This window comes from Myotis brandtii, unplaced genomic scaffold (assembly GCF_000412655.1).
Source record: "Myotis brandtii unplaced genomic scaffold, ASM41265v1 scaffold398, whole genome shotgun sequence".
Taxonomy (NCBI): Eukaryota; Metazoa; Chordata; class Mammalia; order Chiroptera; family Vespertilionidae; genus Myotis; species Myotis brandtii.
In genome coordinates, this window is record NW_005365280.1 from 2,804,586 (window position 1) to 2,817,316 (window position 12,731).

The 12,731-nt window shown below is 42.1% G+C and overlaps 1 protein-coding gene across 5 annotated transcripts in view; it reads right to left on the bottom strand.

Annotated features, from left to right (window-relative positions):
• The window catches only part of DEK (DEK proto-oncogene), a 37,019-nt gene extending 31,998 nt beyond the window's left edge, over window positions 1–5,021 (bottom strand). For all 5 annotated transcript variants that reach the window (XM_005873045.2, XM_005873043.2, XM_014545192.1 and 2 more), the window contains exons 1-3: window positions 4,829–5,021; window positions 1,523–1,624; window positions 1,164–1,273 (exon numbers count right to left, since the gene is read on the bottom strand). In XM_005873045.2, the coding sequence (XP_005873107.1) occupies window positions 1,164–1,273; window positions 1,523–1,624; window positions 4,829–4,985 (369 nt within the window). In that variant the 5' untranslated portion in view covers window positions 4,986–5,021. The remainder of the gene's footprint in view (window positions 1–1,163; window positions 1,274–1,522; window positions 1,625–4,828) is intronic.
• Window positions 5,022–12,731: the final 7,710 nt, after the last annotated feature.

Consider the following 12,731-nt stretch of genomic DNA (forward strand, 5'->3'; position numbering starts at 1 on the left):
ATTCTGTTGACTCTTTCTGCAATGCCAATGCTCTGTTCGTGACGTTTATTTACATTGCTCCTAAGCGGAGGTACGGCTAATTACCATGTTTCTCTTTTATTAGATAGGATAGCCCCAAAGCACAAGAGGAGTGATGCTGGCAATTCAGATATACCAAAGAGAAGCCATAAAGTGCTTTCTTTAAGTGAAAAGGTGAACATTGTATAGTACTATAAGATATTTTTAGAGACCACATTCACATAACTTTTATTATAGTATCCTATCCTATATAATAAAAGGCTGATATCCAAATTGTTCCCTCGGGAGTTTGACCGACCAAGAGTTCGACCACTTGCTATGACGTGTGCTGAACACCAGGGGGCGGCGCAGAATGAAGGCAGGCCCCAGCCTGCCGCCAGGGGAAAGGAAGGCCTCGATTGTCCCCGATCGCCGGCCAGGCCTAGGGACCCTACCCGTGCAAGAATTTCGTACACTGGGCCTCTGGTATTGTTATAATTGTTCTATTTCATTATTGCTTAGGGTTAATCTCTTACTGTGTGTAATTTAGAAATTAAACTTTATCATAGGTTTATATGCATAGGCCCAATACTATCCTCGTTTTCAGGCATTACTGGGGGTCTTGGAACAAGTCGCCAACCGGTGGTCCATGGACCACTGGTGGACCGTGAAGTCCGAAAGGTTGGTGACTGCTGTCTTGGAATGTATCCCAATGCAGATAAGAGGTGACTACAGTAAAATAACTCAGTTAATGAAACACTGATTTTAACAAATCAACTGGCAAAGAATTACCAACTAATTTATCAGCTATTTGCTCAAAATGATATACAATTATACTGTTATTCTGGATGACTAAAAAAAAAAAAATTTCTTATACAATTTAAAAAAACCATTAAAATCATCACAATCTGACATTTCAGAATGGCATAAAAACAAGTTCATTAGAAAGAGCCCTGGATATTGCAATCCTAATTGCTAATATCCAGCTATATATCCTGTGATAAGTCATTTAGAAAATATGTGTCTCAGTTTGTTCACTTGTATGGTATGGAAATTGAACTAGCTGATTGCTAAAAGTCCTTTCTAGGACTAAAATTTGCTTCTATTGTGAAGTATTTTAAATAAATAAATATGCTACTAGGTTAAAGGTATAAAAAAGGTCTTACTGTGCCTGGTCTGTTATAAAGTAGTTTATGTAGATTTCTAAGTTCATCTGTTTTCTTCTTACTCAGAAAAAAATGTATCCTTTCAATTTCACACAGTTTCTGCCCCTTTCCTAGAAAAAAAATACCATAATAATTAAAGTTAAATAGCATTATGTGTTAATACACTTGCAAACTTAATGAAAATTATTTTTATATTTTTATAATATAATTTACATAACTTTTGCTTTAATACGGCAAACTAAATAATACCAATAATATATTACTACTTAGTAAATACTAAAAACTAAGCACTGTTAATCATTATTTTTGTATATTTAGGCATTTTCATCATAAAATGAAAGAACACAGAATAAACTTACCTTGTGCAATTGTAAATGGCTCTCTTTGTAAAGAAGAGACTTGCATTGTCAACCTCTCTACTTTTTTCTTTTCCCTCTTGCCTTCCACGATGAGACTCTTTTCTAGAAATTAATTTAATACTTCTTAAATAACAAGTTTAGATATATTAACTAACTTCATTATATAAATATGTAGGAAATAATCACATGTCCTTAACATGATTTTTGAGAATATAACATTAACAGAGATGAAAATACTTGATCAGTTAATAGCAACACCAAATTTTTTGAGTAACATTATATTTACCTGGCAACCTCACAGGGGATCCAATATTTAAAAAATCAGAAAGGAAATTTATATCCAACTACAATTATTGCTATCAAAGTCCAGTCACTGAAAAATTGCCAAGGTCCTCAGTTAGCCTATTCTCTAATTAGACATAATTCTATTAACTGAAATTCAGTTTACTATATCTCCAAAAACAGCTAGTTTAGACAAGATTATAAGAACTTAAAAGATATACAGAAAGGCAACAATTTAGTTGACTGACAGAAAAGAAAACAAAGGACCTTAAGTAAGACAAAGCAGCCTGGAGTTACTATGGATAGGGTAAAATTCTACAAGTTTCATTTACTACAATCAAGTGGGAGGGCATTACTTTGTAGGTTAATAAATGATGTTCATAATTATGATCATAAATCATCCCAAAATGTTAAATTCTGTTTAGTCCAGATTGCCTTTTTTTAAAAAAAGGCAATATAGAACATATACTTTAAAACTTAAAACACTAAGCCGGCTTTTCTAAAACCACTTACCTACTGACTTGAGATAAAGTCGGATAAATAAGAGGACCCCATACTATAATGTTGAAGATCCTTCCAATCATTGAACTGAATGCTTATTTTGTGCAAGGCTGCATTAGCTACAAGGGTTGAGTAGATGATTTTGATACTATCTTTTAGAAGATCATGTTTGGGGGAGAGAGGAAGGGGGAGAAGAGATAATGAGACACAAATATCATACTCTAAAGTAGATGATGACAGAACACTTTTAATAAAGACAGAGTTCTAAGAGTTGAGGAAAGAGTAATTATCTTTGGATTAGGAATCCAATGAGGATCAAAACATTGGAACTGGCTTTGAATACAGTTAAGATTTGGAGATGTAAGGATTTTGCACATAGAAGCATGGAATGACTGTCAAATCTCAGAGGAAAGTTGGGGGGGGATGGGAAGAGATCAACAAGAACTTGTATGCATGTATGCATAACCCATGGACACAGGCAATAGTGGGGTAAAAGCCTGGGGGGGGGGGCGGCTAGAAGGGGTCAATGGGGGGAAAAGAGGAAATATGTAATACTTTCAACAATAAAGATTTTAAAAAGTAAAAAGGATTTGCACAGAAAGAATTAGGAAAAGGGATTCCAGCAGGTAAATTCTGGCGATGGTATACAGAAAAGCACTCAAAAAGCAACCCCTGTTATCACCCCACTTCCTTTCTTTGAGTGACTTAAACCATTAGGTTTGAGTTACTTGCCATGTATAAGCTAATAATTTTCCTGGTCTATCTCAAGTCCAGAGTTTTTTCCCCAACTTCAACTAACAGGGCTGCCACTGGACAGCTCTACTTCATGTCCTATAGGCACCTAACTGAATGTATCCAAAACAGGTCATAATTATCTCCAAACTCACTCACCTTCATGAATTCTATTTTTCAGAAAATGGTAACATTATCCATCCAGCTGCCAAAGACAGAAATCTAGGAGTCATCTTTTACTAGGCATCCCCCCAAGCCCTGCCAAGAAAACTATTGCTAAAAGTCAATTAATCCCTTATTTGGTACAGACTTCATTGCCTTGCTTTTTTTATGCCTCAGTAGTATACTTAAATTTTCAGGGCTAAGTAGGATAAAAACATCTGAAATTTTAGTTGTTCCATTAACACCTAAAATGAGGAATAATAAATCAGAACTACTTGGGAATATATATTTTAAAAATTTCATGTTGAAATTCATGATCTCTGTGGCACCCAAACCCTGTCTTTAAAAGAGGTTTGGCTCAGAGCACTGGCCTGCGGATTGAAGGGTTCCGGGTTTGATTCTGGCCAAGGGCACATGCCCGGGTGGCGGGCTCCATCCCCAGTTGGGGGCGTGCAGGAGGCAGCCTATCAATGATTCTCTCTCATCACTGATGTTTCAAATCTCTCTCTCCCCCTTTCCCTTCCTCTCTGAAATCAATAATATATACACTAAAAACAACAAAATTGGAGAAAAAAGTGCTGAGAAAATCTTGGACCAGTAGATACTACAGCCAATTCTGTTATGGTACTATGGGTAGTTAACAAAATAACACTTTTTTCCTAAGCATTTTTGCACGTAAATGCGGACCTGCTCCCTTCGTAGAGCACTGACCCCTTTAAACAAATAAAAGGCAGACCATTCTGCGTAACCTCAACCCGGCCTGTATTTATAAAATGCTGAACGTGGACTGACTGGTCTTGGCTTAACAGAAATGAGCAGTTAAGCCTGCTTTTTAAACACTGCACCTGCCCGTCTTCCGCAGGGTGGCCGCGCGGTAGCCACCCATTAAACCGAGACCTGGCTGACCCGTCTGAGAACGCCGAGATCTCCGACACGGATCCCTCGGCGGCCGGGCATTTCCCGGGCGCGCTTCCAAGAGGCGCTCCTCCTCTGCTTGGGATGCGCGGCTGCAGCGCCTCCCTTAGCTCCCTAAGTTCTCCTGGGTCGTGCCTCCCGTCGAAGGGTTACGGTGTTCTCCCTCAACACGAAACCCAGACAGCAGACAGCACCCGGCCCCTAGTCTACTTTCGTTCACAGCTCACTGCTTTCGCCCGTGGCCACTTTCTCCGGAGCAACAGCTTTCCCGTGATCAGTGCTGCCCCGAGAAAGGAACTCCCCGAGGCCTCCGCGGAAACTCAGCCAACAAGTTCACTATGTCCAGGACGAACCTTCAGCTCAGTGTGCCGTCTCCTGAAAGACTCGACAATAACCTCCAAAGGCAAAAGGTTAACACGAGACATCACCTTACTAAACGTCCAAGGCCGAGAGCTTTCAAAGCGGATCTGAAACCTGCCAACTTCCCGTCAAAGGACAGACGCGGGATGGAAGCCCTGGGATGCTGAGGAGTCGGCGGCACGAACAACACTGACCATATGTCTTTCAAACACCGGGGTTCGCCAGGCGAATTCCCTGCCGCTGCTCCACACAAAACCAGAGGCATTTCGCATTCTTGCCGAACACTCCAACCGAGTGAGTGCCTCCACGCGCAAAAGAGCAAGAAACCCGCTTCCTGGAAAACCCCCCGCTCACCTTTCTCTTCTTCCTCGTCTTCGTCTTCCTCCTCGTCTTCGTCCTCCTCCTCCTCTTCCTCACTTTCCTCTTTCGGGCCGGGAATTTCGGGCTCCTTCTCCGACGCGGGCGGGTCGGGGGTTCCCTCTCCCTCCGCCGCGGGGCCCGAGGAGGACATGCTGTCGGCCTGTGGGCTTTGCAAACCGCGGCGTCGCTGTCTACAGAATTCCCAGGAATGGAGGGGAATCGCGAAACGAGCGCTCCAGTGAGGTCCCAGCGTTCTTCCTGGCGACGGCTCCCGATTCCGCTGTGTCTCCGGGGATCCCGCCGCCTGCGAGGTGCGCGGTAGGGAGGACGATCCGGTCGCGTTGGAAGTTCACGTCACGGAGACGAGTAGGTTTCCAGACCTGCAATTGTAGGGGGGATCGGGTGTCGATGATAATAGAGGAAAAGAGGCATTGTCCAGGCCAGATCCACAGATCTTTTCAACCCAACATTTCAAAAGCTGAGCGCAGTATCGCTCTCCCTCAGATATTCTCCCTTTCTGTATGTGACTCCCTTCACCTTCCCCAACAACTAAGCCGCTGGCTGCCCAAAGGATCCTTTCACGCAGTGGACTTAACCGGAATATGATACATCCAAATAGAAAAATAAATGTGCCTGAATGGACTCCGGATTGCGGCGCCAAAGTAGACATTTATTTTGAATCTTCTCTTTTCCTTTTATGCCCATATCACAAACATAAGCAAAACCTGTCATTCCAATCTCAAATTTTATATCATTTCCCACTCCACTGATGCCATTCAAATCCCGTCCTTTCTCTTCGTTTGCGTGGATTTCCACACAGCCTGCCACTCATTGGGCAGGTGACATCCACATTGTCACCCCATCACCTCCTAGTGACCTAGTCACATAGCAACCAAGGTGTGGTTTTAATCAGATTGGGTAGTCTTCTTGCTTAAAGCTCTCCCATGGCTTCCCATCACACTTGGAATAAAATTCAAATACAGTGGTTTATGAGGTCCTAAGTAATTCAGTTGCTGACAGTCTTGGTCTCATCTCTCCAACACAGTTGGCTGTTTCAGTCACACAACCTTCCTTCGTGTTTCTACATAAAGCCAAGCTCATTCCTACCTTGACCTCCCCACTTACTTTTTTCTGCTAGAACTGCTTTTCCCTCAGATATTTCAGATGATTTATTGCACCTTCACATCATTTAGCTCTATGCTCAAGTGCTTCTCCTTCCTCAATACCATCACTATTCCCTTCCCATTGTGTTTCATTCATTCATTTATTAATTGTAATATATATTAATATAAAATTTATTAATTTATTTTATACCATTTCTCACTCCACTTTCTGCACCTACTTTCTGCTCAGCCCTAGGGAGCTAGAGAGCAGGACTAAGGAAGATCTTGTTAATAGATGACATGTGAAAAGAGATCTTAAGTAAATGAGAGCAGTGAAGAAAGACTGGATATATTCTGAAGAATTCTGTAAAGTATTGAATATGGGGTATATGAGAGAGAAATTAATGATGACTTTGGATTTTTGGTTCAATAACCAGAAGAACCAAGTAGCTATTTTCTGAGATGAGGAAGACCTTAGGAGTTGGAAGGACATGGAAGGGGCGGCGGTGTTGAGGGGGCAGGGGGAGTGTGTGATGAAGAAGGGGATCAGCTGTTTTGTTTAAATATGTAAGGTCTGAGATTCCAGTTAGCATCTAAATGGAGACTCAGAATAGGCAGCTGGATGCAAGAGTCTGGCATTCAGAGAAAGACGCTCTAGCTCAAGATGTAAATTTAGCAGTTGTCAACATGTAGATGGTCTCTAAAACCCTGGGCCGGATGACATCACTAACAGTGAGTATTGGTATAGATGAGGAAAGGTTCAAGGTTGTACCTTGGTGCCCTTCAATGTTTAGAGGTTCAGGAGAGGAAGAGGAACCAGCAAAGGAGATAAGAAGGAGCAGCTGTAGCCAGTGAAGTGGGAGGAAAATCAAGTGAACTGTTGTGTTTCAGAAGCCAAATGAACAAGTGTCTAAGAGGGAGAGGGTGGTTAACTGGGTCAGAAGCTGCTAAAAGGTCAGGTGAGAAGAGAACTGAGAATTGGCCATCTGAAATAACAATGATGAATTATATATAAGTGACAACAGCTATTTCTGTGGGGTGGTGAGTATGGCGGTGCCAGGAGTGGGGATAGAGAGAGACAGGCAAGGAATGGATTCTGATGATCTTTTCAGAAATGTTGGTGTTCAGGGGAGCAGAGAAATGGGGCGGTTGGCTCAAAGGGAGTCTGGTGTTTAAGAAGGAAGATACAATTGTATGTTTATGGGATGATGGGAATGAATCAGTAGAGAGGGAAAAATTGATGAAAGATGGAGGGGCAATAGCTGAGCTGAGCGACCTACGGTAGATATGTCAAGTTGGGTTCTCTAAGCAGATGCTGAAGCAGAATTTGAGGAGCTAGAAATTTATTAGGGATCAGCACCTGTGAAACGAAGAGGGAAGGAAGCAGGATTGTACAGAGGGAGAAGTCCAACTGTGAATCAGATCTGACAAAGCCAGCCCTGTGGGGAGCTCTGGAGTGAGTATTCTTCTGAGTGTTCTTCCTGGCTGGGCTTTTATATGCCAACCTTGCTCACTGCATGCAAGCTGTCCCAGGAAGGGCATGACCTCAGGTGAAGTGACTCCACAGCTGTAGCAGACCCTGAAGAAGCTGACAGATGGAGGCTGCTGATTGCAGGCTCTGCAACTGGGCAGCAGGTCCTTCCTTTGAAGGGGGTTCTGGGTGGCACATTTCCATGTTTCCCACAGGAGACGAGAAGTGACAGAATCTAGTGCACAAGTGGAGGAATTGTCCTTAGATGGAACGTGGACAGTTTCTAAACATGGAGGATATTTGTACCCACACTGGGTGGGCTTTGGCAGATGTAGTGGAAGTTTTAGAAATTCATTAACTTTTTCAGTGAAGTCAGGAGCAAAATCATTGACAATGAATGAGTGTGGGAGAGGACTGTTGCGAGTTTCAGGAGAAAGGACATGTGAGCTAGTTAGGTAGGAGAATGGGGGATGGATGATTAGGGAATGTAATATGGTTGCCAGGAAGCTACAAGGAGGACCCAGTGGGAATAGTGACCATGAAGTCAAAGTGAGACCAGTTAGAATTATTGTTTTTCTCCAGACATATTCAGCTACCCAGGAGTAGATGCGAAGATGGCAAAGGTTTGGGTTTAATCAGGTTAGGATTTTGCCAGGCAAGTATGAAGACAGGAGAGAAGCGTAAGTGAATTGAGTATATGGGCAGGATAATGAACATGATGGTGCATAGAATCTGAGTTGAGTAGGGAGGAAAGTAAAGACACTTAGTGAAAATGGGCAAGATCTTTATATCTTTGTTGCATTTATCACTACCTGAAAATTTCATTGCCTGTCATCCAGGTAAAACAGTAAGTTCCTTAAAGCTTCAGGGACTCTGTCTTATTCATTATGGTATTCTCAGCACCTGAAGCAGTGCCAAACACATAGTAAGTGGTCAGTAAGTGTTTGCCAAATGAATGCAAACCAATCTTATTAAACTCTTATTATGAAGATTCAGAACGGTTTTCGTTTAATGAAATGGTATATAAGGATAGGATGGGTTATTTCAGCAAAAGTTTATTTAACAGCAGTTCAACAATTTTGTTTAACAGCAAAGGTTTATTTCTCACTCAGTAAAGTTTTCTGTTGGTTCAAGCAACTCCCCAGGGCTTCCATTCATGTGGTTTATTTATTTCTTTAGGCTACTTTGATCTTATAGATCCACTATCTCAACACAAGTCCTTGGTGTTCATGATGGGGGGGTGGGCGGGGGAAAGACAGCAGGAGAACTCATTCCTGCCCTTCTATGATTCTGCTCATTGGCCAGTGACCAAATCAGTCCTATGACCCCTCCTAACTGCAAAGAATCTAGGCATTATAGGGCACATATGGAGTAGCTGGTGAGCATAGCTGTCTCTGCACAGAAGGGGCTAATAATTGCCATTAGATAAGGTACAATTGAGGTGAAGAGGGAATGTCCCTGAAAATATCCGTTAGTTTTATTTTGGAAATACAGGGTGAAGCAAACGTAGGTTTATAATTATTCCTATAGAAAATAATACAACAATTAATAAATAATGATGCAAGGATAGACTTTTGTGTACTCAAAACTATAAACCTACTTTTGCCCCCACCCTGTTCTTAAACCCTGATTCTTAATGTTTTTTCATTCTGCTTTGAGAAGTTTTTATATATACTGCACACATGTATCTGTTTTTCTCAGACACATATCTAGCTCTTACATACATATATCTGTCTTTCCCAGACTATAAGCTTCATGGACAGAGACCATGTTCATGCTATATATTCTCTCCCAGTACCTGGCACAGTGCCTGACACATAGCAATACCTTAAAAAATATTTCTTTAATTGAAATGCATCCCCTTTTGGTGCTTAGACAGTGGCATGAGTGTTGTCTGGCTGCTATTTAAAGACCTTCCAGCAATATCAGTTCAGTAAATGAACATGGCTTGAATAAGCTGAGGACCAGATTCTTATTTAAACCTGTTCATAAATATAAATATAGTGACACATTTGCTTCTTCTAAAAACTAGATATCATTTCTATTTTGGTCGAAAGAATTAGCCAAAGTACACAACTTAGTATTGTGAGATTAGTTTTAAAATATGTGAATGCAGCAATATCCAGTTGGTTGGTAATGATAATGGCCAGGGAAGACTATTCAGGGTGAGCAGTAGGAGAAAATGAGGGAAATGGTGGTTAGACTTACAAAAGTCAGAGAAGTGATAAGAGGTTTAAAATAAAAAGAGGAGAAGAGAAATAGAAATTTAAAAAAAGAAAAGAAAATTGAAGCAAATAGAACTCGACTGGAGAGAGAGAGAGAGAGAGAGAGAGAGAGAGAGAGAGAAGGCAGAAAATAATCTTAAAACAACAAAAGAATAATGAAGAGCATGATCTGGAGGCAAAATGTTTGGCTGTTCTACTCTGGCTCTGTTCTCCTAAGGCCAGCCAGCCCTTCCCCCTTGCTTTCTTCTATATTATTTTTACTTTTTAAAATAGTTTATTGACTTTTAGAGAGAGAGGAAGGGAAAGGGAGAGAGAGAAACATTGATGTGAGAGCATAACACTGATTGTCTGCTTCCTAAAGGCCCCCTACTGGGGATTGAGCCACAACCCCGCATGGACATGTGCCCTTGACCAGGAATTGAACTGGCAACTTCTGGTGCACAGGAAGACACCCAACCAACTAAGCCACACTGGCCAGGGCACTTCTCTCTTGCTTTCACCTTTGCCCAGTTGTCTCAGAATCATGTGGGAGGATCCAGCAGGGAGCCCTGGTACCTCAGAGTACCCTGAGATCTTCTGATTACAGCCCACGATGGTTACAGCCAAGTAATTCAGCTCCCAATGGCAGCCATAGATGTCTAGAGCTTAGTGAATCTAGAGAGCATGGCCTACTAGAAGTAGCATGAACAGATGGATCCAGACTGAGGAAGGTCATAAAATGATTAGATGGGAGGAGTGAAAGATATAATAAAATTCTCAAAAGGAGAGAAGCTGGAGTATGGGCATGCTCTTACATAATAGGACATTTGGGAGAATATATATATATATCTCAAAGTGATTCCTGTATGTCAAAGTTCCCATCAATTCATTCCACTATTCAGTTACAAATCAACATTATTTTAATCCTTGAACTGTATGAGAATTACTGTGAAAATAAAATATTTCATTAAAAAACCCAAACAGACAATTTTCTAATATCTAATTTCTATTTACTTCTATTATTTCTACCACTGACTCTCCTCCCTCCACACTTTCCTTCAGGAAAAGTTTCTCACTCTAGGGATTTGTCATGGGATTGAACTTAGATTTCACAAAGGCAGGAGGATCTATACCAGGGGTGGGCAAACTTTTTGACTCGAGGGCCACAATGGGTTCTTAAACTGGACCGGAGGGCCGGAACAAAAGCATGGATGGAGTGTTTGTGTGAACTAATATAAATTCAAAGTAAACATCATTACATAAAAGGGTACGGTCTTTTTTTTTTTTTTTTTTGTTTTTTTCATTTCAAACGGGCCGGATCCGGCCTGTAGGCCGTAGTTTGCCCACGGCTGATCTATACTCTGCTGTTCACTGATCTTGTGCCCCTTTTCTAGAGTTCTCCCTGATTGCCTTTCATCCCTAACCCCATCCACATTTGAGGATGAAAAAAAAATCCTCCAGCCATAATGAGCTTCTTTAAATTCTTTGAATTGACATGTTTTTCTTACCTTTGGCTCTCTCTCTCAGTGCTATACCCCCTACTGGAAAACTCTTTCTCCTCCTAATCTCTGTCCCTGTTCAAATTACACTCACTCTTCAGGTCTCAGTGTAAAAGTCACTTCCTCTGGGCTTCATGTATACTTCCTTCTGTGTGTGCTGTCCTCCATCAGAGTGTCTAGTTTTAGCAACCTGTCTACTTGTCTATCCCTCTACTCAGCTTGGTGAGGCTGGAGATGTTGCCTTTCTTATTAACTCTTGTGTCTTTAGCACCCAGCAGTCTCTCTAACTAGCAAGCATTCAATAAATAATGAATGAATAAGAAGGCCAAAGTCTTTGTGCTAACCTTCCCCTACTCCTCTTCCTATGTCATCTAAGCTGGTTCTTTGCAATAACTTGTTTGGTAAGTTTATCTTCCAATATCCACTTCCTGCCTAATAGAAAAAACTGACAATTCTAGTAAGTATTCATTTTTTCCCCCAGCCCTCAGATTAGAAGTTACCTGATCAATCTTTAATAGGTATTTGCATGATCAGGGCTCTATAATAAACTGGTTGCTTCTTATGTTAATTCCTAACATTCTTTAAATTATAGCATGGCTGATCAGGAATAATGCTACACTGCCTCTAACCTACTCCATAAATATATAGTATATGGATAGGTGAATGAATGAATGCAATGCAATGCAATTTAACTAGTCACCTTCCACATTCCCAGTAGGGATTATGTCACTCCAGCTCCTGCATATTAGTGATACAGCAATATTTTCACGGACCCGCCCCCCCCCCCCTTGCATCGTTATCTTTTCTATTACTCAATATGCTCTGCCCATTGCTAGTTCTCTGGCCATTAGAACTCTCTTTGAGTACATCCACCTGTTCCTTTCCAGAACTTTGGTTTCGGAACTGCGTCTCTCCTAAGTAAGAACAGAGGCTCAGGGCATGCTCAGTAAACAAAGCCAGGTGTAATTTACTGCTCTGGCCCTGCCTTGGAGCCCTGACAGGTGGCAGGTATCCACCATGCTGGCAGAGGAGACTGGCCCTGTTTTGTACAGCTGAACATATTTTTCCCCCGGGCCAATCTAATGTCCTGGCAACCTAAGTTTAAACAGTGGGGACGTCTTCGTTTTAAAAACAATAAAACAGAAGAAATTTTTTGAAAAAATTAAAATGACTAGCAGGAGATTCTCAGAGCACAATCTACATGAATATCAAGTGTTAAGTGATGTTGCGGTGAGGACACACGGGGACGGAGGAGGGGGGGATGAATGGAAGTGGTACCTATCTTTAACCTCATTGGGCAGATCAAGATTTTTAAAAGGGGTTTCTGAGATTGCTCAGCCCCAGAATTTCAAGGACCTAGTCGCTGCCTTCTTGCTAAGAGGGCGCGTTTCTGGGGGAGGCGGTGCGTGCACGCGCCTGTGGAGGGCAGGCTCGGAGAGGGGCCACTGCTCTCCCGAATAAACAGCAGGGGGAGAAGGGGAGCGCGGCGGAGGGCCGCGGGAGGGGAGAGGACTGTGGCTGCTGGGGCAGGGCGGGAGGAAAGGGTTGAGACACGCCCCGGGGCAGGTTGCTGGAGATCCGAGCGCCTCGGAGACCCGGAGCGGCTGGGGGGCGGAGCTG